General features: G+C 42.3%; 1 protein-coding gene across 1 annotated transcript in view; it reads right to left on the bottom strand.

Moving 5' to 3' along the window:
• The window catches only part of LOC125437530 (probable methyltransferase TARBP1), a 13,504-nt gene extending 609 nt beyond the window's left edge, over positions 1-12,895 (bottom strand). Inside the window, exons 1-8 of the mRNA XM_048505159.1 lie at positions 11,967-12,895; positions 9,707-9,804; positions 7,670-7,739; positions 6,513-6,661; positions 4,107-4,159; positions 3,344-3,441; positions 1,877-2,012; positions 1,691-1,787 (exon numbers count right to left, since the gene is read on the bottom strand). Of these exons, the coding sequence (XP_048361116.1) occupies positions 1,691-1,787; positions 1,877-2,012; positions 3,344-3,441; positions 4,107-4,159; positions 6,513-6,661; positions 7,670-7,739; positions 9,707-9,804; positions 11,967-12,840 (1,575 nt within the window). The 5' untranslated portion in view covers positions 12,841-12,895. The remainder of the gene's footprint in view (positions 1-1,690; positions 1,788-1,876; positions 2,013-3,343; positions 3,442-4,106; positions 4,160-6,512; positions 6,662-7,669; positions 7,740-9,706; positions 9,805-11,966) is intronic.
• Between the last annotated feature and the right edge of the window lie 10,957 nt (positions 12,896-23,852).

Here is a 23,852-nt window from a genome sequence, read left to right as displayed (position 1 = left end):
CCCTCTGCCCTGCCCTGCTTTGTGTCATCGCACTTTACCTTACGTGGGGCTTATGTTGTTCCAATTACAGTATCAGATGTTGTTCCAATTACAGTATCAGGCAGATTCACACTAGCCTGACAAGGATCTTTGATCTCCGGATAGAGTAAGCATAAATGCTTTGAATAAATTACACAAAGGAAGCTAGTGGCCAAACAGTGGTAAATCAGAGAGGTTTATCTACAGGGGACTCAGGAAACGAAGTTTAGCTAGAAACCAAGGGGAGAGAACAAAGAAGATTCTGATCCAGGCCGGGCAGGAGAAAGCAATTCCCAATGATTAGAGCACATAGCATTTTTGTTAATGAGCCTCCCCATTGGCTGGATTGCCTCTCCATCTGCTGGACTGCCTCCTCCCTCCACCTTGGCTCTGCTCAAGCTTGCGTCCACCAACCTCAGAGCCAAACTCAATGGCTTCCTCCCCTCAAGATCCACTGTTCTCTGCCTCCACACTTGTTCTTTCTCACCTCCAGTTCTCGCTGAAGCATGATCGCTGCCTGTCCCCGGCTGGTGGATCTTTTTTCTATTTATCCCTGTGCTCCCTTATCCCCCCACCCACATTTGTCCCAGGTGCACCCAATTCTCCCTTTGTTCTAGTCAATCCCTTCCTCTTTCCCTCCACCTGGCTCTTCCTCCCCCCTGTGCCTTTCCCTCACAATCACTTCTCCCTGCCCTGCCTCCTCGTCCTCCTCCTGAGCTCAGGCCTTGTCTTTTCCCAGTCTCTGACTTTTTGCTGGAAGCTGCTCCTGGGTAACCTCTAACTCCAGCTTCCTTGAAGACAGGCATTGCTGCTTCTCACAGCTGTCAGACCTTCCATCCCTCCGGCAGCTTCTCACTAGCTACAGTCCCTGGCTTGTGACACCGAATTTGGAGTTGGAGCAACTGCCCCAAGCTATCCCTGGCTTCAGTTGCTAAGTGCAAGGAGGGAAGGGCTGGTGGGGATGCACTGTCACTGGCTTCCTGGAAGCCCAAGGTGGGAGAAGGCAGCAGGGGGGTGCAGGAACATCCAACGTCAGCCCCACAGCCTACTTCAGTGGTGGCGAACCTATGGCACGGGTGCCAGAGGTGGCATTCAGAGCCCTTTCTGTAGGCACGTGTGCACAGAGTTCATCATGTGGGGGGGGGGGGTGGAAAATCACCCCCCCACACACACACACACATCCCTAGGCTGGCCTGGGCATGACCTGGGAGTAAGCTTGGTTGCTGGCAATGGGGCTTGCTTCTGAGTAAACCCTCCTAGGGCTGTGATTCATCCATTCGAAGTGTTGCACAGTTGCTTCACCAAGCTTACTCCCGAGTAACATGCGCCTCAGAGCCAACTGTTTTTTCTAAACTAAAACCTCAGTATTCAGGTTAAATTGCTGTGTTGGCACTTTGAGATAAATAAGTGGGTTTTGGGTTGAAATTTGGGCACTCGGTCTCGAAAAGGTTCGCCATCACTGGCCTACTTTATTTACTAAGTCAGTTTGTCTGGTCAAAACATCAAACGCAATAGCAAAAAAAGATAAAACAAAATACATTAATTTGGCTTTTTAAACAACGATACTACAGCTGCAATGTGAAGTAAACAGACGCATTCCCTTTTAACCTAGTAATCCACATAAAACATACATGTATCTCCCTCTGATAGCTGTTTCAAAACAAACACTTACTACATTGGTCAAGAGCATTGCTGCTTTGAGAAGATAGCACTGAGCAGCTCCTCGTAGCAAAATCTGATGTGTGATCATAGTACACTGCAGCACATCTCTGCAAGAGGATAAAATACATACTTTGAGAAGTCAAAACAATGGAGTGAGAACAAAGACCAATAATGCAGGCAAAACTCAGTTTGTTACCTCAGAGCTACGAGTCCTTCTGCATCCAGTGCTCTACATGCTGAAATATGTGCAAGTGCCATGGACAGGAAAAAAATGGGAATGGAACACCAGTGCCTATTGCTCATCTTCTGTATAAACTTTAATAAAAAACCACCTGGGAAAAACAAAGACAAATAAAATATTTTTGGTAAATCAACAATCATAAATGGTCATGAGGCAATATTTTAGTCAAAACTTGTGTTACAATCCCTGCATTCAATTAACCCCTTCATTAATCCCAGTCTCAATTCACACATGGTCATTTGACTGATAATATAAGATGTAGTACAGAAGGCAGAAAAAGGACAATTGTCACACCATGAGGGCAAATGACATCAAAACAAAAGAGGGTTCAGCCAGCCTAATTCTATACTGTGAATGATACTGAACATTGTACTTTTAATACTGCTACTGATACATTCAGACTACCATGACCCCAGCAGGAAAGGGGAGGGGTATTTTTAAATACAACATAAAAGTACCCACTTTTTCCATTCTAGAATCAACAGAAATGTGTCCATTTTACACAAATGTATGCAAAGAGCGTTGAAATATTTTTTTTAAAGGCATTAGAAGGCTGTAACTTTAAGCTGAGGCTATGCTTACAGCTACACCCACCAGCTACACTAGTCTAAGACCAGGGACTTCAATGAACCTAAGAAGCACAAAACTCCACATAAGCCCTGACCTGGATAACCCAGGCTAGCCTGCTGTCATCTAGATTTTAGAAGCTAAAAAGGGTCAGTCCTGGTTAGCACTTGGATGGGAGAGCACCAAGGAAGTCCAGGGTAGTTATGCCAAGGCAGGCAGTGGTAAACCACATCTGACTATGTAGCCAGAAAACCCTACAAATACACCTAAGTCAACTGCAATTTCGCAGCAAATACCCCACACACACAAACACACACACAAGAAAACAAACAAACAAAAACCCTCAACACAGGACTGTGCTGAAAATCACTCCATAATTGCTTTTCCCACACTGGTTTTCCAAATGCATATTTACACAGGTAAACAAACATCTGAAATCATAAGAAGGAAAGTGGCTTGGAGAATTTTAAATGCCAAGCCAGATAGCCGAGAAAGTATGAAGCATGCCCCCAGTGTTCTACTGCTCAGAAATCATTCTCTTTTTCAATAAGAGGAATTGGGGAGTTTTTACTCATTTTGCGTGTAATGTGGAGTTTGCTCTCTCGGCACTTCAAACCACATTCACTGGAGCAGGGAGAAGATGGGACCACAAGCAAAACATTTTGCCAGTCCATCTCTTTTGCTACATCCTTCCCCAACACTCAGGAATCACTGGGAATGGGAAATGGAATACCACCTTCCCTCTTCCCCAGTCAGTTCCCTACTTCAGTGACATCCCCACTTTAGTCAGGCTGGGGCTTAAGGACAGTGAAAGCAGTAAGATGCTTTTAATTGAATAAACATGACTAAACATACTTTTTTCTTCCTCTGGGACATTTGTGAAGAAGGCAGCCAAAAACTTCTGTAGCTGTATTCCTAATGTAGGACACATCCCTATCACCTGGCCTGATGACCTGTTAAGTTAAAAACAGAAATACATACTGAAGATATCTATCTTATTGCAGAGTCAGAACTAGGACTCCCAGTTCACACCTGGTGGTGTTTCCTTGACTTGCTACTTATCCAATCAATTACATTTAAATAATGTTTATATTACCAGAAGTTCAGTATTTCAGTACTGAAAGAAATATGTTAGCATGCAACTTCACAAAATTTTCCATTTGCTGTATCAAACCTCTCATGTTTAATATTAAACACACCAGACCCAGCCTAGCCTCAAGAAATTTATAAACATGCCTGAAGTCAGAGACCCACCAATAAATGGTATTGCCAGTGTGATCCTTAGCAGTTACCCATTGAATAGAGCTATCCAGGACTGCTCAGACTGAAGCTACCCTGCAGGACATAACTGTAAATCTGCTAATTAAGGTTTGCATCTCTTCAGAAAACCCCTCTAAAGTGGAACAAGAACATTTTTTAGCAACATCCTCTCTTTTGAGGACTTCACATAGTATTGTAAATAAAGATTATAGCTATTGCGTGAACCTGCTTTACATTTGAAAAGAATTTCAGAGATCAGCTGTGAGGCACTTATTAAATGTCAGTCTTCCCAACAGATGAATATATAGTTGGCATAAACGTCTGATAATCTTTAGGGACTCACTGAATAATGTATTACCTGGAATAAAAAGAGCTTTCTGAAAGAGCATCCATTAATGGTCCAATAACAAACTGCAAAAAAATTATATTTGTATTAACAGAGATGACAGTAAATAAGTGTATTTATCCCATATAAGTCCTGGTGTTTTAAAATCTTCCTTAAAAACAAAGCTTGGAAACATGCTAGACAAGTAATTATTTCTATTAAAGCAAAAGCAGTAGGCTTGATTTTACAAAAATGAAGCTAAAGGGAAATGTGTCAAATATATAGGACCAGAAGAAATTTATTTTTATTATTTATAGTTAGTCTTTCCCACTGGGACTCAAGGTGGCTTACACAGAGTGTGTCAATATAACCAATTGGCTGGGACATTTGCATACAATATGTAGCTATGTATATAGGCTTATCCAAATCTCCTGGTGATGCGGTAGAGGTCCTGCATTACTGCCTATCAGTAATGCAACAGAACAATGCAGCAGAACAAACCAGAAATCTTAGAAAACAGAACTGAAGCAAAGCTTAAATATTAATACAACACATTAAATGATGCAAAATTCCATAGTAAAATCCTACTTACAGCAAACAATACACAGTAGTAAAACTGTGTGTAACACAGTCCATGATAATTCACCAGAATAATTTGGTGACCCATGGTGCAACTCTACTGCATGACTTAAAAAGCCCTCTCAAATTATTTCATTTTGCATAGTTTGCAGAAAGCCAGGAGAGTAGGAGCCTTTTCTTAACAGACCAGGTGATCGGGAGCAACAGCCGCAGAAGGCCATTGCATTCACATCCTACATGTGAGCTCCCAAAGGCACCTGGTGGGCCACTGCGAGTAGCAGAGAGCTGGACTAGATGGACTTTGGTCTGGTCCAGCTGGCTTGTTCTTATGTTCTTATGTTCCTGACCTCCACAAGGTGGAGGCCACAATGGAGAAGACCCTGCTCCAATTAATTAAACTGTTATGCGGGATTTTCTGTCTTTCCAAGGTTTAATTTTAATCCATTCACTTTTAACCATTTAACCCAGCTGACAGGCAGTAATGCAGTACCTCTACCACATCACCAGGAGATTTGGATAAGGCTATCTTCACAGCTATATATTGTCTGCATATGATGACAACCAACTCCAAAACTACAAACCACTCCAATGCACAACCCATGATGTCTACTTCTCCTAATATGAGTAGAATACAGTGATAACTAGTACTGGAAGTCTGTCCAAGCTGAAAAACTCATAGAGGATGATGGCTACACATTCCCCTCAGACAACTGAGCATGGTTGATGGAGAACTGCATAACCAGGTGCTGTTAACTGGGACAGATAACCCCTATATTTTCTTCTAACCATATTTATGTTATACAAGTCAAGTACATTTTCTCTTCCTATAACATTTTAGAGTCGCATAGTTTTGTGCCTTACTGATCAATATTACATAGCATTAGTGTACTGGTGGAGGAACTAGGTCTCCTTGTCACATCAACCTTTGAGAAGTCAGATAGGCAGCAAGCTTCCTTATCACATGCTGGCCTTCTTGGACACTTTCCCTACTTCCATAACTCCCAACTGCACTGAAATACTGCATTCAACAGAAATCTGCTACAAATATCTTTCAGAGAGTTCTATAACTAAAAAGATACCCTCTCCCTTCTTTTTTCTGACATTTAGCAAGAGCAGAATATTGAGAGGACTAGAGAGAATTTTTGCAAAAATTCTCTGCAGTTTGTCATTATTTTTTCTTTATTTCCTTTATTTTTTAAAGACTATGGAAATACAAACTTCACCACATTACCTGACCGTTGCCATGTAATTAACAATTGCAACATGTTCTGTCTAACATATCATGTTGCCAGTGTTGGGATTCAGCATATTCGCATTGTTTCATGGTGGGCTCAATAGCCATCTTTTTTGTCCTGGCCTCAGAGAACTGAATGTAAACCCACCACTGGGGATGCTTTCAGTTTGTTAGTCCTTTGAATCCTACCACTGCATGTAGCCTTTGTTCAGATCTGTATACTATTAGTTGCAAGTGGGTTTGGTATAGTATGGTTTCGATTCTTAGGTTCAAGATGCATTTGGGTTTGTAGGGTACCTGTGTGCAAAAAAGGGTAGATAAGCCTTTTGAGATCCCCTTACAGTTTGTGCTTGATTTTTTTTTTAGACACAAGGTTAATTGCAAAAAGCAAGCTATGCAGCATTGATAGTCAGTGATTTGCAGAAAAAGTGTGCTTTCCTAGATTTCTTTCAAAAAATATCTGCTCCTACATTCTGTGAGCATGGGAATGATCCCATAATAAAAGCCACAAGCAAGTACCTCTTCAAAGAGCAGAGTTCAAATACACAATGAAACCGGATCTCAAAGACACCTGGGCAAGGTACTGAGAATGGAATTTAAAACAACAGCAGGAAAATAAACCTTACCTCTGAAAATCCTGGTGATGGAGGAAGGCATTGTGTCTGCCACATTTCAAGAAAATGAATGACTCCTTCCTTAGCCAAAGTTTTGTTTTCACCCTCAAACATTCTTTTGTAAACACACATATGCCATGATGGGTGAAAGACCCAACTATCTGTTGTTTAAAAAAAAAAAACAGTTCTCAACAACGTGCACAACAAAGATATCTAAAGATATTTTATGTAATAGGGTATGTAGAAGATTATCAAGCACATTCAAAACATCCTACAGTATTATCCTCTCCTCTATTTTATCCTTACAATAACTCTGCAAGGTAGGTTAGGCTGAGAATGTCTGACTAGTTAGAGGTCACTCAGCATGTTTTCATGGCAGAGTGGTGATTCGAACCTGGGCCTCCCAGATCCTAGTCCAACATTAGTCACAACACATAAGTTACATTTCAATGTATTTGTCTCAAATTATATAAAATTCTAGTTTATGAAGCTGTCATTCTGGGCACATATTAAATGTCTATCTGAGCCTAGCTGACTAACGCTCACTGGCCCCATGGCTAAACTTTCAGAAATCAAATCTGCCTCCCTTTCACAATGCCTGCTGACTTCGCACAAGTCCCCCACTTATATATTCTCATTAGCCATCAAACCTAGAAAATTATCATTTGACTTCACTTGCTGAACAACCAGATGCCAAGATTTTTTTTGCAGTCCTACAAGGAAATACTGATGATCCCTGTCCTGAACCAGATCCAGAACCTTTTTGGCCCTGGCCTCAGCCTAGCAGAACTCTCTTTCAGGTGAGACTAAGGACCTGACGCAATCCCACAGGGCCTGCAGACTGAGTTGTTCTACCCGGCCTATAGTTGAAGGCAGCAACATTTCCCATCTTGCTGATCTCCCCTCCCTCCCTTTTCCTTATTTATTACTGGAATATCCCTACTTAATTATCTTATCCCCTCCTTATGATTGAACCCCTCACTATGTTTGGCCCCATTCAATTTTCAGCTTTTATTACTGGGATTTTAATGTAGTTAAGTATTTAAACTGTGTATTGTTGGAAACCAGCCTTGTTGGGAAAGGGCAGGGTATAAGTCGAACAAATGAATAAACAATCCTTCTCTTTAGTACCCAAGAAAGTTAGTGTTATTGTCTGAAAATGGTCCTACCTTTTTGTTCCGATACTGCATATTCATATAAACTAGTTAACTTTGGTAACACTGGCTTTATAACATGTATCTAAAATTGAAAAAAATATATTACATTAAATTGATTTACTCTGCATATAAATATATTAACAATGAATGAAACTATAATTTACAAGACTGTGATAAATCTGCAGTTGTAGAAATTATAGCTCACAATCTATGCAGCCTGGTTTCAGCACCCCTTTTGTGAACATCACATAATGACATCAACATAATGCTGCCTTTGAAATATTTTTACCTTGGAAAATGACATCAGACCAAACTGTTTCTCTTATATTTAAACATTCTCACTCAAGGGAAGACGTGATACATTTGAAATGTATCAGAAATGTTTTGCTTGGCAAGAAATCATGTTCGGCACCTGTGGTCGGCTTCTGCAATATATACATGTTTACTATTGGGCAGCTCTTCTTTTTATAGCAACACTAGGTGAATCCAAAATAAAACAACCACCATACACTACTTGATCATGGATGAGGGGGCCAATCTGGCATGCATCACAGAGAACTGAGTGGGTGAGCTGGGAATTCCTGCACTGACTCTGCTCTGCCTCCCAGCTACACCAACCTAGATAGGTGGGACAAGGAGAAGGGGTTGCTGTTGTTCATAAAGAGGTGTCTACAGTCACCAGACATCCCTTCCACTCTATAGCTGGGATAGATGGATTGTCCTTGACATTAGGCCACAGAGACAGAACAGGGTTGCTGTTGGCTTACCATTCACCCCACTGCCCAATAGAATCCCTGTCCCAGCTGACAGGGGCACTCTCGGAGATGCTGCTGGAGGCTCCCAGGACTACTGTGACTTCAATTTCTATTTTGTGACTTCAGTTTCTACTTTGAGGATGCCTCATGTTCATCATCTTGGGAACTTATGGCTGCTATGACAACCATGGGGCTGTGTCAGTACATTTCAAACCCAATGCACTAGTGAGGGGATGTGAGGGGAGTGTGTGAATGGATGTGTTGTACAACCATGGTCATGGACGGATCATTACCTGGTGAAATCTGGACTGAGACTGCCTCTCTGCTGCAGGGGTGAAGAACCGATTGCAATGGTTCCCACTTAGAGCAAGATGGAATTCATTAGATTTCTGGGGGCTCCAGGGATTTCCCAGTTGACATGTCTAGCACTCCTGCTGCAGCCTTAGTCTTGCTGTGGAATGGCAAGATGCAAAGGGCTGTGGACACAACCGCTCCGAGGGGCCCAGAGGTCCCCATGGTATACATAGAAGGCAATGAAGGGGGTGGAGTGATGGTTAGACTGAAGATGGCGAAAATCTTTGTGTGAATCAGACCAGACACTGGCAAGAGCTCATTATCAGGCCTAATAGGTTACAGTGGCAGCGGCAAAGCAGTTTTTTTTCTCCGCAAACATTGTAACTATGGCTCATTCCGCACATGCAGAATAATGCACTTTCAAACTGCTTTCAGTGCTCTTTGAAACTGTGCGGAAAGAGCAAGATCCACTTGCAAACAGTTGTGAAAGGAAAGGTGGACACAGCGCATTATTTTTTATTATTGTGCAGAAGGGGCCTATGAGTAGATATCCAGCTGAGTTGTTCTGGATAGAAAATGGGCTGCTTGTCCCCACTGGGAAAGTGGAGACAACATCTTCCCTGAGACCCAGCTGTTAAGTGCTTGCTAGGCACTTCCAGGATAAAATCACCCACATTCCAGAAGGATGAGTGGTCATATGGAGCACCATCTAGTCAGTTTTCCTAGGATCAGTTTCAATTATTGCTTGGAACTTACTATCCACCTGCACCTGGTGAGGATTAGGGAGGGAGTGGTTAATTGCTTTTAGGTATATTTTTAGGAATTTTAGGTTTTTTTTAGGAATGTTCATGTTTTGATGCTTTTTAATGTTTTATTGTAATGTCAGATCATTTTTAGATTGTTGTAACCTGCCCTGGGATGTATTTGAAGGGTGGGGTACAAATTGATTAAACAAATAAACTCTCAATAGTGATTTGTAAAGATATTACATTATATTTACCTGGTTTCCTTCCAAAGTCTCCATAATTAAAATATAGTTTTCCCAAAACTGAATAAGTTGATCATTTTTCTCAGCAGACCACCAAAATAAAGAAGGTCCTAGAAGACAAGCAAATCAGAGTAATTATCTTGTTCTCCTCTAAGCAAGGGAAATAAATAAATAATGCCACCTCCAGAAATGTCACTAATATGAAAAAGGTGAAAAAACTAGATCTGGTCTGAACTTTTGCCATAAATAAACTTATCAGAATCAACAGGAAACCTGATGAAGGGGAGCGACTGAGCTGGAGGTAAGTTTATTGTTGTAACCATATGGTCATAACAAGCATAAGATCAAGAGCAGAAACATAGGCATGAAATACAAATAAACCATGCAATTATAAAATATAAAAGGTCAATAGTGATTACATTCAAAACAAGCCCTAAACAGTTTGTCCATAAATATTTTTTTCTGGTTTTAAAACATGATAAGGCAAAAGAACCAACTGATAACTGACATACGGGAAAACATTTGCCAGCAAAAAATCAGTAAGTTCCACCTCTGTGCCTGTGAAGTTGTAGGCATAGCCCAACCCACCTACACCTTCATAAAAGGAGCAATATAAGATACAATGTGTGAGGTTTTCCACTTCACCCTGACTACAGGGACTGAGGAGCTGCTCCTCAGGAACTTTACTGAAACCACCTTTAAGGTATGTCAAGGGCATAGTCTAGAAACAAAGGCTGGTAAAACTTTTCTTAGTGGAGGACTAGTGAGATTGATTAGACACTGTGGAATTTTTTTTTAAGGAAGGTATCAGAGAAAGAAGTTTAAGTGCTGGTCTAGGGCAGCATCTTGACAGACATCACAACTGTGGAGCCAGTCACAGATATATATTTTTGGTATCCCATAATTTAACATTATCTATAGATGGTACAGGATACAATTGAAAGATATAGGACAGAGTATTCATCCACCAGAGAGAGCTATACCTCTAGGGCATGCAGGCTAACATACTTTAGGATCATAAAACTTCCTTCGATTCTAATACAATGATTTTACCTGTTAACAAATATTGATTCTAACAACAATTATACCTTCGATTCTAAGACAATAGAATTATGATCAAATACAAGTAAATGTGAATCACTCATTATCATTTCTGTGTTCATTCAACATAAATAGAAAAACACTTTTTCCTTATTTAATTAATCACATTGATTTAACTATCCCCATTGCTGGTCCTAACCAAGGAAAACAAGGTAATAAAATTTATATGGCTTCTGTCATATAGTAACCTGTAGTTACAAGACCCTAAAGATGTTATCTGTAGTTGCCTGCATCTTCACTGAGAAGCTGCTAGCATGCAGGCCTGCTGGTCTCTTACACAGAGAAGCTTCCATTTTGATTCTTTAAATCTTTGGTTCATGTGAATTAATCTTCCTTGATTAAATACAAATTTTATACATTCTGGCCCATCTTCATAGTACAATTTTTGAGTGAGCACCTCGCCATTCCAGCTCCAAACTTCTGCCCCAAACAGAAGTTGAGTAATTCATTTGCGCTGGAATATTTTAAGAGCTGGAACAATTATTCACCCACCTTTATTGTTTTTGTCTTATGTTCTTTATGTTCTTATGCTCTTTCTTATGTTCTTTAAAAGAATTTTAAGATGATTCTCACAGTCTGCTGGCAGTTGTCACCACACTAAGGTATGCCTTTCAAGATAGAGATCAGATGAAAGAGAACACACCAGTATTTAAAAGGGGGCATTGCTCAATTGGCTGGTCATTGATTATCCACTTGTGCACAATTTTTCTTTTATCATTGTTGATCCTGTTTCTCTCTGTCATAGTAATCAGCCAATCCAATTAACATCCTCTTACGACTTTCTCAGTGTGAGATATAAGTGCTATCATTGTGACCCAGCCCAATCAACAATTAAGAGTGATGAAGAAAATGCTTGACTTCCAGTCACTCCTGGTCCAGCATCTCTGCTCTATCATATAGAAGATGCAACTTTTACCACATCTCTGTTTATCTACAGTTGCCATGGTTTGTGTTATCCTACATAAGGCAAAAGGCCACAGGGCTAGCTTGCCCTAAGCTGGAAACTCAACCTCAGCAAACTTCTCTGACACCCACAGAGCCGACAGTGTTAACAGGGCTGTTGGTGGGACACATTTCATTTGTCCAGGGCCAGCATCATCTGCATCAGCATCATAACAGGGTACACAGGCAAGAGGAGGAGTGCCAATCACTAGAGTAGACAGCCACATACCAGGTCCAGGGTCGGGGCTGCACCTGCACTCTGACCGCAACTTCTCTGACACCTCCACCGCTCGCTTCAGCAAGTATTGGGCTCTCTTCCTGCACAAGGCATCCCTCTCCGTCAGCCCCCTTTGCACTATTTCCCAGAAGCCACCGGAGAGCCGCGCATCCAGCAGCCGGGGAGCCTCATCATCGGTGCAGCTCCCCGGCCGCTGCTCTTCCCCGGGGAACACGGCTTCGGAGAGGGCGCTCAATACCAGCAAAGTCCGGCTCACCGGCGGCAGGACACCCTCGGGCGAGAGCACCAGGCCTTCCCACACTCGGCCCAGGGCGGCGCTGTTTCGCCCCAGAGCCGGCAGCAGCCTCGCCGCCACTAGCAGCGTTTTGTCCTCGTCCTCTTGCTGCAAGAGCGCTAGGGCGCCTCCTACGACGTGCTCCAGCAACGACGGCTCGGCCAGCCACTGCGCCACCGCAGCCAGGAGCTCGACAGCGGCCTCGGTCTGCAGTCGCCCAGCCGGGCCGGCGGCCAGAGATTCCCACGCCTCCTGGGCCAGCCGCTCCGCCACGGAGGAACCGCACAGCGAGGCGCAGGAGCGCACCACTCCGCAGGCGGCTCTCACCAGGCGCGCCCGCTCCTCCGCCGGCGTAGAGCTGCTCCCGAGCAGTGCCGGGAAGCAGCGACCCAGCGCCGCGTCCCAGGCCAGCCGCCGGGCCTCGTCTTCTCCGCGCCAGCCGCCCTCCGCCACCCGCTGCAGAAGGAAGCGCAGCGCCTCCGCTCGCTCCGCGGAGAGCGCCTCGTCCGGGCCGCCCCCGCACACTGCCCCGAGCAGCGCGGCTGAGTCGGGGCACTGCGAGAGCAGCGCGTCCGCCAGCACCAGCTCCATGGCACAGGCGCACGGGCCCAACCGTCGAGCAGGCCTCGCGCTTTCCCCCAGCAGCCTTTGCGTTCAGGGTGGCTGCAGACAGAACGGGGACTGTAGCTCTGCGGCAGGCCTGACGGTGCTTTGACTAGGCAGAAGTGGAACTGGTGGAGCCCCCCCCCCCCCCCGAGTCTTGAATGGGACTCTGGTGCCTCGCTTTTGGGCTAGTTCAGAGATGCATTCTAATTTAGCTCCCTCCTTTTTCGAAAGGACGGTGAACATAAATGGATAGAAATAGGATGGTACCTTATTGCTATGATTGTCAGTTCCAGTTTGGGAAATACCTGGAGACTTGGGGGGTGGGGGGTGGAGATTGGGGCTTGGAGAGAGGAAGGACTCCACTGGGATATAATAGTGCCATAGAGTCCATGTGTCAAAGCAGCCATTTTCTATCGTGAACTGATATCTGTTGCCTTGAGATTGGTTAATACCCCGGAGGTTGGCAACCCTACTTACTGCCCTTTCCTTCCCTCATTTCCAAGGTCACTGATGGATGGCAAAGTTGCCTTTGGGACAGGCAGGAAAAGGCCACAGTCTCTCATTCCACTGCTAAGTGCAGGGCTGAACTTGGGGCAGGTGTCCCAGGACAACCTTTGCAATGCACCTGTGACAACCTGGCCTTTCTGCTATTCTGCTGAACTATTTTTTTCAACAGCAGGAACAAAAAATGCTTATAAGCATCCATTCAACAACTTCCATGATTGATTAAAGGGAATAGCAACACAATAAAAATCAACATCAAGAGTTTAGTGCGTTTAATCTGGAAAATTTGCTTTTCTTAGTTTATAGCATGAATACATATTTATACATCTTAATAAAAAATTAATTTAAAATATCTCTTAACCAGTCTTTCTCTCATACAACTGGGTCCCAAGAAAGGTAACACATTGAATAAATTATGGGAAAGTGAAGACATACAACTATTATAGAAGAAGAGTTTGGATTTATATCCCACCTTTCTCTCCTGTAAGGAGTCTCAGAGGAGCTTACAAGCTCCTTCCCTTTCTCTCCCTATCACAGGCAGCCCCATCCAAGCGATGAGACAGGCAACCGTGGCACCACGACCGTGCTGCCCTGCCGCTCCCAGAAAGGCTTCCCAGCAGCACAGGGAAGTTTGCAAAACAAAACAGCAACACCCGCCGCTACCACCACCAAGAAGCCTCTATGGGGCTGAATAGACTTACACAACCCAAGAGGGTCGCACAAGTCTAAATTTCCAGCTGCTGGGATGACTGATGTTGGTTCCACCTCCAGCCACTCCCTGGCTACACGGCCGGCAACTGAGACACTGGTGCAGCATCCCACGCTGTGTCCCAGCACTGGGAGAGGCCGGCAGCAGTTGCATATTTCAGTTTCTCCTCTTCGCTGGGTAAGTGCCTTGGGGAAGGCAAATGGACTAGCACAAGAGTGTGCTGCTCCCATGAATACCCCCCCCCCCGGATGGGGTTCCTTGTGAGGTAAGTAGGGCTGAGAGAGTTCTGAGAGAACTGACCAGCCAAAGGTCACTCAGGCTTCATGTGGAGCAGCAGGGAAACAAATCCGAATCCACCACTCTTAACCATGGTTCTCAGCAGCAGCAATCTTATAAATAATATCCATAAGAGATCTCTTATTTTCTTATATAAGTGTGAAAACCTCCTTTGACCAGACAATTGAAACGCTTGTTGATGAACAAAGATTTCTTTATTGCAGGCAAGATCAATCCTGTACAGTGCCAAGAAGTCTCTGCTGGACCAGCAGAGACTTTGATAATATAAAATAATTAGCAAAACCCTTTCCCCCACCCACCGTTCCATTCCACAGCTGAAACTACAGGCTGAGATACATGGCCTTCACTAGCTAGCAGAGGAGATAAGAAGTCAAGAAGCAGCAGAATAATACTTTCACATAACCGATTCACACAGACCAGAGCTCCCTTCTCCCAGCATCCAGGCCAACCCGACAATAAGGATAGATTATGCATCAAAGTCATGGAATGGGCTGCCAAAGTCATTGTTCACCTGGGTCATTGTTTAGTTTGGCTTGTTCTATTTATGCCAATAAAGGCTTTGTTTTGTTTAGGGACATCCCTGGCTAACCCATTGAAGGAGTTTTCAGTTTGAATGCAGACTTTAGAATGTGATGCAAAATAATTATTTTTTATATGGCATGCACCCCCAATGTGCCACAGACTAAGCCCGTGGTGGCGAACCTTTGGCACTCGAGATGTTATGGACTACAATTCCCATCAGCCCCTGCCAGCATGGCCAATTGTAGGGACTGATGGGAATTGTAGTCCATAACATCTTGAGTGCCAAAGGTTCGCCACCACTGGCTAAGCTATTAAGTTGGGAGCATCCCTACTGTTGTAAAGAGACTGCTGCAGTTAATGAGTTTCTATTGCCATTTGACATGCCAGTGACGGTAGACAGCATTTTCTAAAGTGATTCTCCATGCGCAAACATGAAGACCCAAGTAATGATAGGTTTGCTATCATTCTCCATTCCACATTTTTTTAAAAAAATCAGGCAATCCTGTAGTTACCTGCTGCTAGTTCCAGGTCCAGAAAAGTTTTTTTTTTTAAAAAAAAATTGCATACATTTAATGAGTTCACTTTCAAAAGGGAATCTGTGAACAGATAATGATGCCGGCAACAAATGTGTGCAAGTACAATACAAAGTAGCACTGTAGAGAGTTCTGAATGTGGGCATATTTTTTCATTGAGAGAAATATTAACAGAATTATTGAAGAAATTGTATGTAACCAAAGAGCATCTAGTCAGGATACTGTAACAGTACAAGCTATTTTGACATGAATGAAGCTTGCAAAGATAAAACATCCATAAGTTAGTCCTGATCTACACTGCCTAGCAGGCTGATCAAGGAATCTTAACTTGAGACTCCCAGGGAGTTGTAATAACTACTGCTAGATATGTACTATGACCGTCAACTTTCACTCACAGTTAGTCCACAAAACTGCTGTGTGTTTGTGCTTCTTCTGAGCAAATGCAGCAATATAGTAATTAGGGTGGTCTTGCAGGCCTGTATGTCTGGGGGTTCACCAGAAATAAATGATCCCAAAGTAAAGAAAATGGTTTTTATTTGAAAGAAATGGAACAGTTCCTTAAATCATAAGATCAGTTTGAAGTCTTGATTTTTTTTCTCAAGCCAAAGAAGCCAAGTTATCCTTCGCACAGTGCCTAAAATAGGAGTGTATAACCCTGAGGAGCTCTTTTAAATTTTTGTAACCCTAGAGCACAATTGCAAAAAAAAAATCAAAAATTTTCAAATGCTACGTTTGTTCTTTTTATCCTTTTTATCTCCTGTTAACCTTGGCTTACTCCAAATCCTGTGGTGCCAGCTGTCTTCTCTCTGACTTCCTCCCCCAGTGTTTATTTAATTTAATCACCTTTGACCTGGAGTTGGGGAGAGAAGGCAACATGGTATAGCCTGATCTCATTAGCTCTTAGAAGCTAAGCAGGGTCAGTACTTGGAACGGGGATCACCAAGGAAGGCTCTGCAGAGGAAGACAATGGCAAACTTCATCTGCTTCTCACTCGCCTTGAAAGTCCTTCCTGGAGTCACTATGAGCTTGCTGCGACTTAACATCACTTTATATACACATACTGCAGCTCCTCCCAGGCTCTTGGGGCAGCACACTTGATTCCAGCCCCCATTTTAATCCTCACAGCAATCTTGTGAAATAGTAGTGTGTAAGAGAAAGTGCTGGTTCAAGATCTCTCACAGGTCTTGGTTGCAAGATTGAGGATTTGCACCTGATACACCCTGTTCAAAAACCTAACCCTAAACACTTCACCACACTGGCCTTTAGTTTTTAAGATCAGCAGCAATGATGAACTAATCCCTCAAAAATCTGAGATGGAGTCTGCATTCAAGGAAGAATCCTGTCCCTGTAATACTGAAAGTGTGGAGATGAGCTGCTGTGGGGAAAATTCCTGACCTGTTTCAGTTGAAGTACAACAGTTATGGGCAAAACACAAGCTGCTAGCATCTCTGTGTGGAAATGCAGTCCCCCATCCCACCCCCTGGCTGCTTTTATTTTGTTTTGGCTAGGATTTTTTCCCCTCTTTACTCTTCCTGAGTTTGCACATAAAGCTTTCAGTTTCCTAGCAGATCGTACATTGAGGAAATCTTTTGGATACCAGTGAGCAATACAGTGTGGAAGGTTGAAAGAGCTGCCAACATATTTCTGAATCCAGGAAAAGAGGCACAATGTATTATCATTTCCTAACCACAGTTTTTGTGGATTTTAGCCTCTAACAAAGAAGCAGGAAAGGGCAGTAAAAACAGAATTCTGAAATTCCCTGGGAGTTCCAAATGGGGAAGGCCATAATCAAAGTGTTGTGTGGTGTACAATTTGAGGTTGTGATTCTTTTTCTCTGCCTTATTCGTGTTAAAAATGCTGTAAAGTTACTGCATCTTGCTGACTTGACTGTTGTTATTTTGATTTTAATTTTGAATAATATTGTAATCTATTTTGATTGACAGTATGGGCAGGGAGGTGTGATTTAGATGTTCTAAAATAATAAATCTAAGGGGGGGGGGTGTCAGTAATTTGGGGATAATACTTGCCTTCCTGGCAAGGCTATTGTAAGGATTACAAGAAAGCAATTTATGGATATCCCTTTGCACACTGAAACTGCTATATAAATTCTTGCTTTTGGTATTTACTTCAATACAGAAAAAATAAGACTACAATTGGTAGCTGGGAATGAGCATAAAGAAATTCTCTTATTAACAGATATCTATGTGGGATCAAAGTTAGTTTATGATTATTGCTCCGGTAGATGAGCATACATATTTCCTTGAGATAAGGAAAAGAAATAGGAACTCTTCAAAAATATCTAAAAGGTCAGTTTTTTGAAGGGAGAAGCAGCTGGCTCCCATACCAATCCATAGTATCTCTGTGTATGCCCTATCCCATTATGATTGTTAAAGTCCCTTTTCTGTTTATTAGGCTCTTCAGAAATGTGTTACAATGTCCTGATTAACAGTGCAGTTCTAAACGAGGTTATTCCCTTCTAAACCTGTGGAAGTCCATGAGCTTAGAATAGTATAACTCTGTTTAGGGATTTCACTGTAAATTGAGTTAAGACTACTATTCTTCTTGTGAAACAGCAGGTGGTAGTATTGGCAAGCCTTTCAATTACATTTTTGTCTGAGCTGTGAAGAGAAGAAGAGGAAGAGTAGTTTGAATTTATATCTCACCTTTCTCTCCTGTAAGGAGACTCAAGGTGGCTTACTAGCTCCTTTCTGAAGAACTGTGACTAGCCTAAGGTCACCCAACAGGAATGTAGGAGTGCAGAAACACATCTGGTTCACCAGATAAGCCTCTACCACTCAGGTGGAGGAGTGGGGAATCAAACCCAGTTCTCCAGATTAGAATCCAGCTGCTCTTAACCACTACACCACACTGGCAAAGATGTGTGGAAATAAATATATATCATTATCCTGTCTTCAGGTGTTTTTTTTTGGGGGGGGGGGTCTTCAATATGGTCTTTCCTAATCTTGCTTTACTGAAGCTTTTCTTGAAATAACACATTTTTTCTGCCCAGAAAGTTTCTTTCCACATTGGTGTCATTTACTTGGCACCAGATCCTTGCAGGCACCATTTTAGCTGCTTTTTTCTTGCTGCAGCACCAGAAAGAGCTTTTAAAGGGCTTTTGTATTGTAATTGTTATAGTGCTATAACTGCCACTTATGTGTTTCTAGTTTCACCAGAACTGTTATAGCACATGCCTGGAAAAAGAACTTAAAATGCAGCTGTGACAACCACATCCAGGGACACATTGGGAGGCAAATACAACCCTGAAAAGGTGCCTGGATAGAACCAGACTCCAGGTTGCCGCCACCACCACCACCACCAGTAAGGCTGCCTCAACAGCCAATTGGACCTCAGGGCACCCCCAAGAGGCATCAGCACCAGAAGTCATTAGGGAGGCCAAGGTGGGACTGGGAACAGTTATCCAAGTCTAAAAGCCTGGTATTGTGCAACTTTCTTCCAAGGACAAGGACCAAATTATATTACACACAAATGCATATATTGATAGCTCAACAGCCTTTTTTGAATAGGAAAAACTGCTTCCAATGGAGATTACTGGAAATGAAGAAGTGATAGAGTTGAATTCTCACAGTAGGAAAAGCTGACGGGAAGGCAAAGTGGGAATAGTGATGGTGAAAAGGTTAGGCACCCCTCCCTTATGTTGTTCTCCAAGCCCCAATAGCCCCACAGATTTTCCTTGCATAAAAACAGGGCTGTGAAACTACTGTTGCACATTTGCCTATAATGTATTATTTGTCCTTCATTCGCCACTGATGTTGACAGAAATGCTCCCTCAGAAACCACAACCTTACTGTATCATCTTTTCCTTCATGTTTCACAATAGTGGTGACTCCTATAAGAGATCTGGGGCAGCCATGGAACTTTGATCCCTGAAACAGAAAAGTCAAATGGCATTCTGTATCAAAATTAACATGAAGTATTAACATTTCCCTAGACAGATCTCATTAATAGCATCTATACTACTTTGTCAACTCTCAGATGAGAGAAATGTCTATAAATGTAGTATGGTCTGTTTGGCCTGTCTGAATAATTCCTAATGAAGTCTCAGTTTCAGGTAAAAGGAGGCATAATATTTCTCTTTTATAATTTTATCCAAATGGACTTCAACTCCCATGTACATTTCTCATACCCATTTATTTACCTACTTCATTTATACCTCACCTTTCTCCCCAGTGGGGACCCAGAGTAGCTTATGTCATTCTTCACTCCTCCATTTTATCCCCACAACAACCCCGTGAAGTAGGTTAGGCTGACAGCATACAACAGGTCCAAGGTCAGCCAGCAAACTTCCATGGCAAGATGGGTCTCCCAGAACTTAGTCTACCAATCTGACCACTATACAACACTGGCTCCGTCCATGTGGGCATGCAAGATCTGAATAGGTGGTGGGCAGGTTATGGCATCTATCAGAGATTCTGAACTAACACATCAGTGAGACTTAGAAAAATCCTGTGGAAAAAATCTTCTCTACCCTTGTTCAGTTGGCCTGATTTCCCATCACCTTCCTTGCTTGGGTATTTGCATAGCTGCAAAGTGATGTTTAGATGCTTATGAAATCTGACTGTGATGATGCAACATTTAAAAAGCACACTGAATTTGTGTAATTGTGGAAGGCAGTGTTTAGTATTTGTGCCATTAGCACATTGTTGGTTTGCTTGTGCTTAAAATTAAACAAATCACCTGTCAACTATGATCAGACCAGTAAAGAGTAGAGAGCCTCCCCATTTTTAAATTATATTAAACAGCCTTCCCTTTCATTTTTGCTGTATGTGTCTTCTACTCTTAACTGTGGGGGCCAAGTTGAAATAGTTTAGGTTGCTTTTGGTTTGTTCCTAGCAAAATTCTACTGTGGGTTGGACAACACAGAGCAAGGAATTGAGTTGTTATAATTCCTAATATAATTTCTATGGTGCTACATGCAAGTGGCATGAAGCAATACTATTACTAATCTTTGAGCTTTATACTCTATAAGCTTCAAAGAGTTTCTTGAACTTCCTCTGATTCCTTTGCAAGTTCTTACCCTGAATCTTAAAAGAAAACACATAAGCATCGCATCAGTTTGACTGAGAATGATGGCCATGGAAAACATCTGCTAAGAAATGCAGGCATTTAAAAAACAGGCTCTCTAATGCAGCATTTGCTCTTTAATGAGAGTAGCTAATCCTCTCTGATCATATACATAACAGCATGGTTCAGCTAAGCCTTGCCAATTACTTGGAAAAGGCTGACTCATTCCAAAATCACTTAGGGCCTCCTTCATTGAGTTCAGAATAACTTCTGAAGAGGTTAGTCATTCTTTGCCATGTTCTAGAAATCTTGGGAAGAGAGTTTATGGACTAGATAGCATCTGCCATGAGGTAACAGAATTACCAGATGCAAAGGAGAATGGGCTCCAATGCCTTTAAAAATTGTGTTGAAGAATCCTGACCGGTACAGCTTTTCATACAGGGGAAAGAAAAATTGACTGCAGACATTTTCCTTTCTTTACTATGGTGAAAGGCACAGTGACTCTGCCATTTTTCATAAATGGTATTGGAACTGAAAGAGAAAAGCACAGAATGATGAGAATTATCACACTAAGCTGGCAGCAGACATTGTAGCCCATTGTAGACTTGTTTCTCCATACAGCAGGGTGGGGAGTGGGGGGATTAGTAAAACAGGATTAGACCTTGAATTCTCCACTGAAATAAGGAAGATAACACTCACTCCTTTATACAGTAGCCTTCCCAGAAAACCAAATTGCCTAGCTTCTCTTCTCTTTGCACACACAGCCTGAAGGAAGTGTTTCACAGTTGCCCCTCCTGCCTACTTGCCTTGGTTTGGTCTACTGGGAAAGGGGTGGGAGTTGCCTGAAATCCCAGGCATGTAGTTTATACTCTTCCAGAGACCAGTAATCCAACCCTTTTTTTCTCCTGACCTCTCACCGGATTTGCCTATGGCTAGTCTCATGAACTAGAAGGGAACCCATAATTTTCTCCTAGGCCTGAACCAAAACGATTACAGCGCTCATCTCCTCCCTGCCACACCCCCAACCTTCTTTTCTTAAAAACAAAAAAAGCAGTGAAGAAAGGAAAGATATCAGCTCACTTGAACATTTTGTCATCTCAGACCACATTCTCTCTGGGTTTTAGTGGCTGAAGTTTATATAAACAGCCTTGGTGACCCTCTTTAGAGCTGAAGCATAGAACATAAAGCCTTTGTGATTATTTGTTACGAGGATCAGAGGCAGAGATTTCACAACACACACCAAAACCACAAGTTGGTTTGAAAATGAGAATTGTTGTCTCAGAACAGAAAGAGGAAACCATGATGTCTCTCATTGGTGAAAATTAATTATTTTAATGAATATCAGTTATAAATTATAATAATAATAATAAGCCTTTATTTGGCATAGCAATAATCATAACACAATAAAAAAAACCTGAGATAAAAGGTACACAAATACAAAGGTTTAAGATAGAATATAAATATAAAAATGAATACTTGGATGGACTAAACGATAACTTTGCTATTCAATCATGCTTCCACTGTGAGTAAATGCAGATTCAATATGGAGGCAGCTGCCATTTGCACTATTGAAAATGCTTGTGAACATAGACTATAATAAGTTTACGGATCTGTGACCATGTTTTTCCCCTTGGTCTTGTCTGGGAATCAAGGAAGTCAATTTTTTTGCATATTGGACTTAACACTAAGCAACCCTCCACCGTGAAGTTACACTAGAAAAGTTTTAAAGAACAATGCTGAGTCAACATTAGAGCATGTGTTTAGAGTGTCAGAATAGGACCGTGGAGACCTGATTTCAAATCCCCTCATAGCCATAAAGTTCACTGGGCTATCTCAGGCTGAAAGAAGGTGCCTGGACTAGTCTACTGCACACTGCAGGTCTGCAGTGCCAAACAAACAGCCTCACAATAATTCAATACAATTCAAAGGTGAAAGGATTCAGAGGACAGCAGAGAGGCAATCTTGTTGTGAACTAGAACCTTTTGTGAAAGCCATCTTAAACTCTGCAGTGCAAGTCCTATATCTCACTGTCTGAAGCATTTGCTCTGGATATGTAGCCTGATGAGCCATACCTTGAGGGTAGGTCAACAGAGCAAATTTCATGTATCCAAGAATGGGAAACACAAATTTTCGTCTCCAAAGCTTTTGTTGTACGAACTAAGTAATGAGATAACTGCAATATTCCCAAGTGATAGGATAACTGTTCTTATTTAGCAGCTACTTCCAAATGTCCCAAAAGAAGAGCAAGATTAAAGGAAGTGAAAGGAAAAGCAATACAGACCTTTGAGCAATGTGAATGGCAGTCTAAATACTGTTGCATTTACAACTTAATCCAGCAGATGGTACAATGAAACCATAAAGAAGAAGGTGGCTACTGGCTGCAAAGAGGTTCACTAATGAACCTCATTTCATTTTAAGGAAAATTTGGGTCTTTAAAGAAATTCATATATAATTTTGGAAAACACTAAAATGATTGAAATGCTGGGGCAGTTTATGAATACTCTAAAGACAAAAGATGTCATCCAAAGTATCTGTAATCCTAAAAAGGTTTGTATTGGATTTTTACTTAGGCTGCTTCAACAAGGGGATTATTTCCAACCTGGAATTCAGGAAGCCCTTAGTATAAATGGGAGAATTGACACAGCATTGGGCTCATTTGGAGCCTTCCAGGGCTTTCTCCCTTCAAGACAGATTTAAAGAATACTACCTTTGATCCAGTCAGTGAAGGAACTGGGGGTGGTTGCAGGCAGAACATCTATGCGGATGTTCCACCCACTGCCACTACAAGGAGGGGTAGAGCCTACAACAGCAGAAGCAGAGGCACCGAAATGGGCTCTGGAGGCCCTGTTACTGCTGGGGGGGAAATCTCTGACACAAAACAGCTTCGGGGTGGGGGTGGGGGATCCTGCACAACTAATGATTAACAACTGTATATTTGTTACTTTGGTACTGATTAGCTCAACAAGATGAGTTCAGATTTTAACAAGCTTATGCTAAAAATACTCTAATAAATTAAAATACTTCTCAGACCAGTGTGTCACATGGAATATTTATATTTTACAGGTGTGTGAGATGTAGTGTGGTCCTATTGCAAAGGAAGACAGCAGGAGTGACAAGTAGCCAAACCCTCTGAAGTCCCCTTCTTTTGCACCCCTTGAAGGGTACAGCAGCCCCATGTCTTAGAGCAAAAGTTTATTCCTGCAGGTGGTTACTGTGATAAATTGGGGTCCTGAGAAGAGGCACTAAATATATTTGGCAGGGATAGCCCCACTCGGCCCAGTGCTGCTGTCCTCTAGTGTGTGTTGATTTGCGGGTTAACCAAGGACCAATAGCCACACCACGCTTCTTCTTCTTCTTCTTCTTCTTCTTCTTCTTCTTCTTCTTCTTCTTCTTCTTCTTCTGCTTCT

This window comes from Sphaerodactylus townsendi, linkage group LG01 (assembly GCF_021028975.2).
Source record: "Sphaerodactylus townsendi isolate TG3544 linkage group LG01, MPM_Stown_v2.3, whole genome shotgun sequence".
NCBI lineage: Eukaryota > Metazoa > Chordata > Lepidosauria > Squamata > Sphaerodactylidae > Sphaerodactylus > Sphaerodactylus townsendi.
The sequence above is the reverse complement of the archived record's forward strand: the minus strand, read 5'-3'. Positions and strand labels throughout refer to the sequence as shown.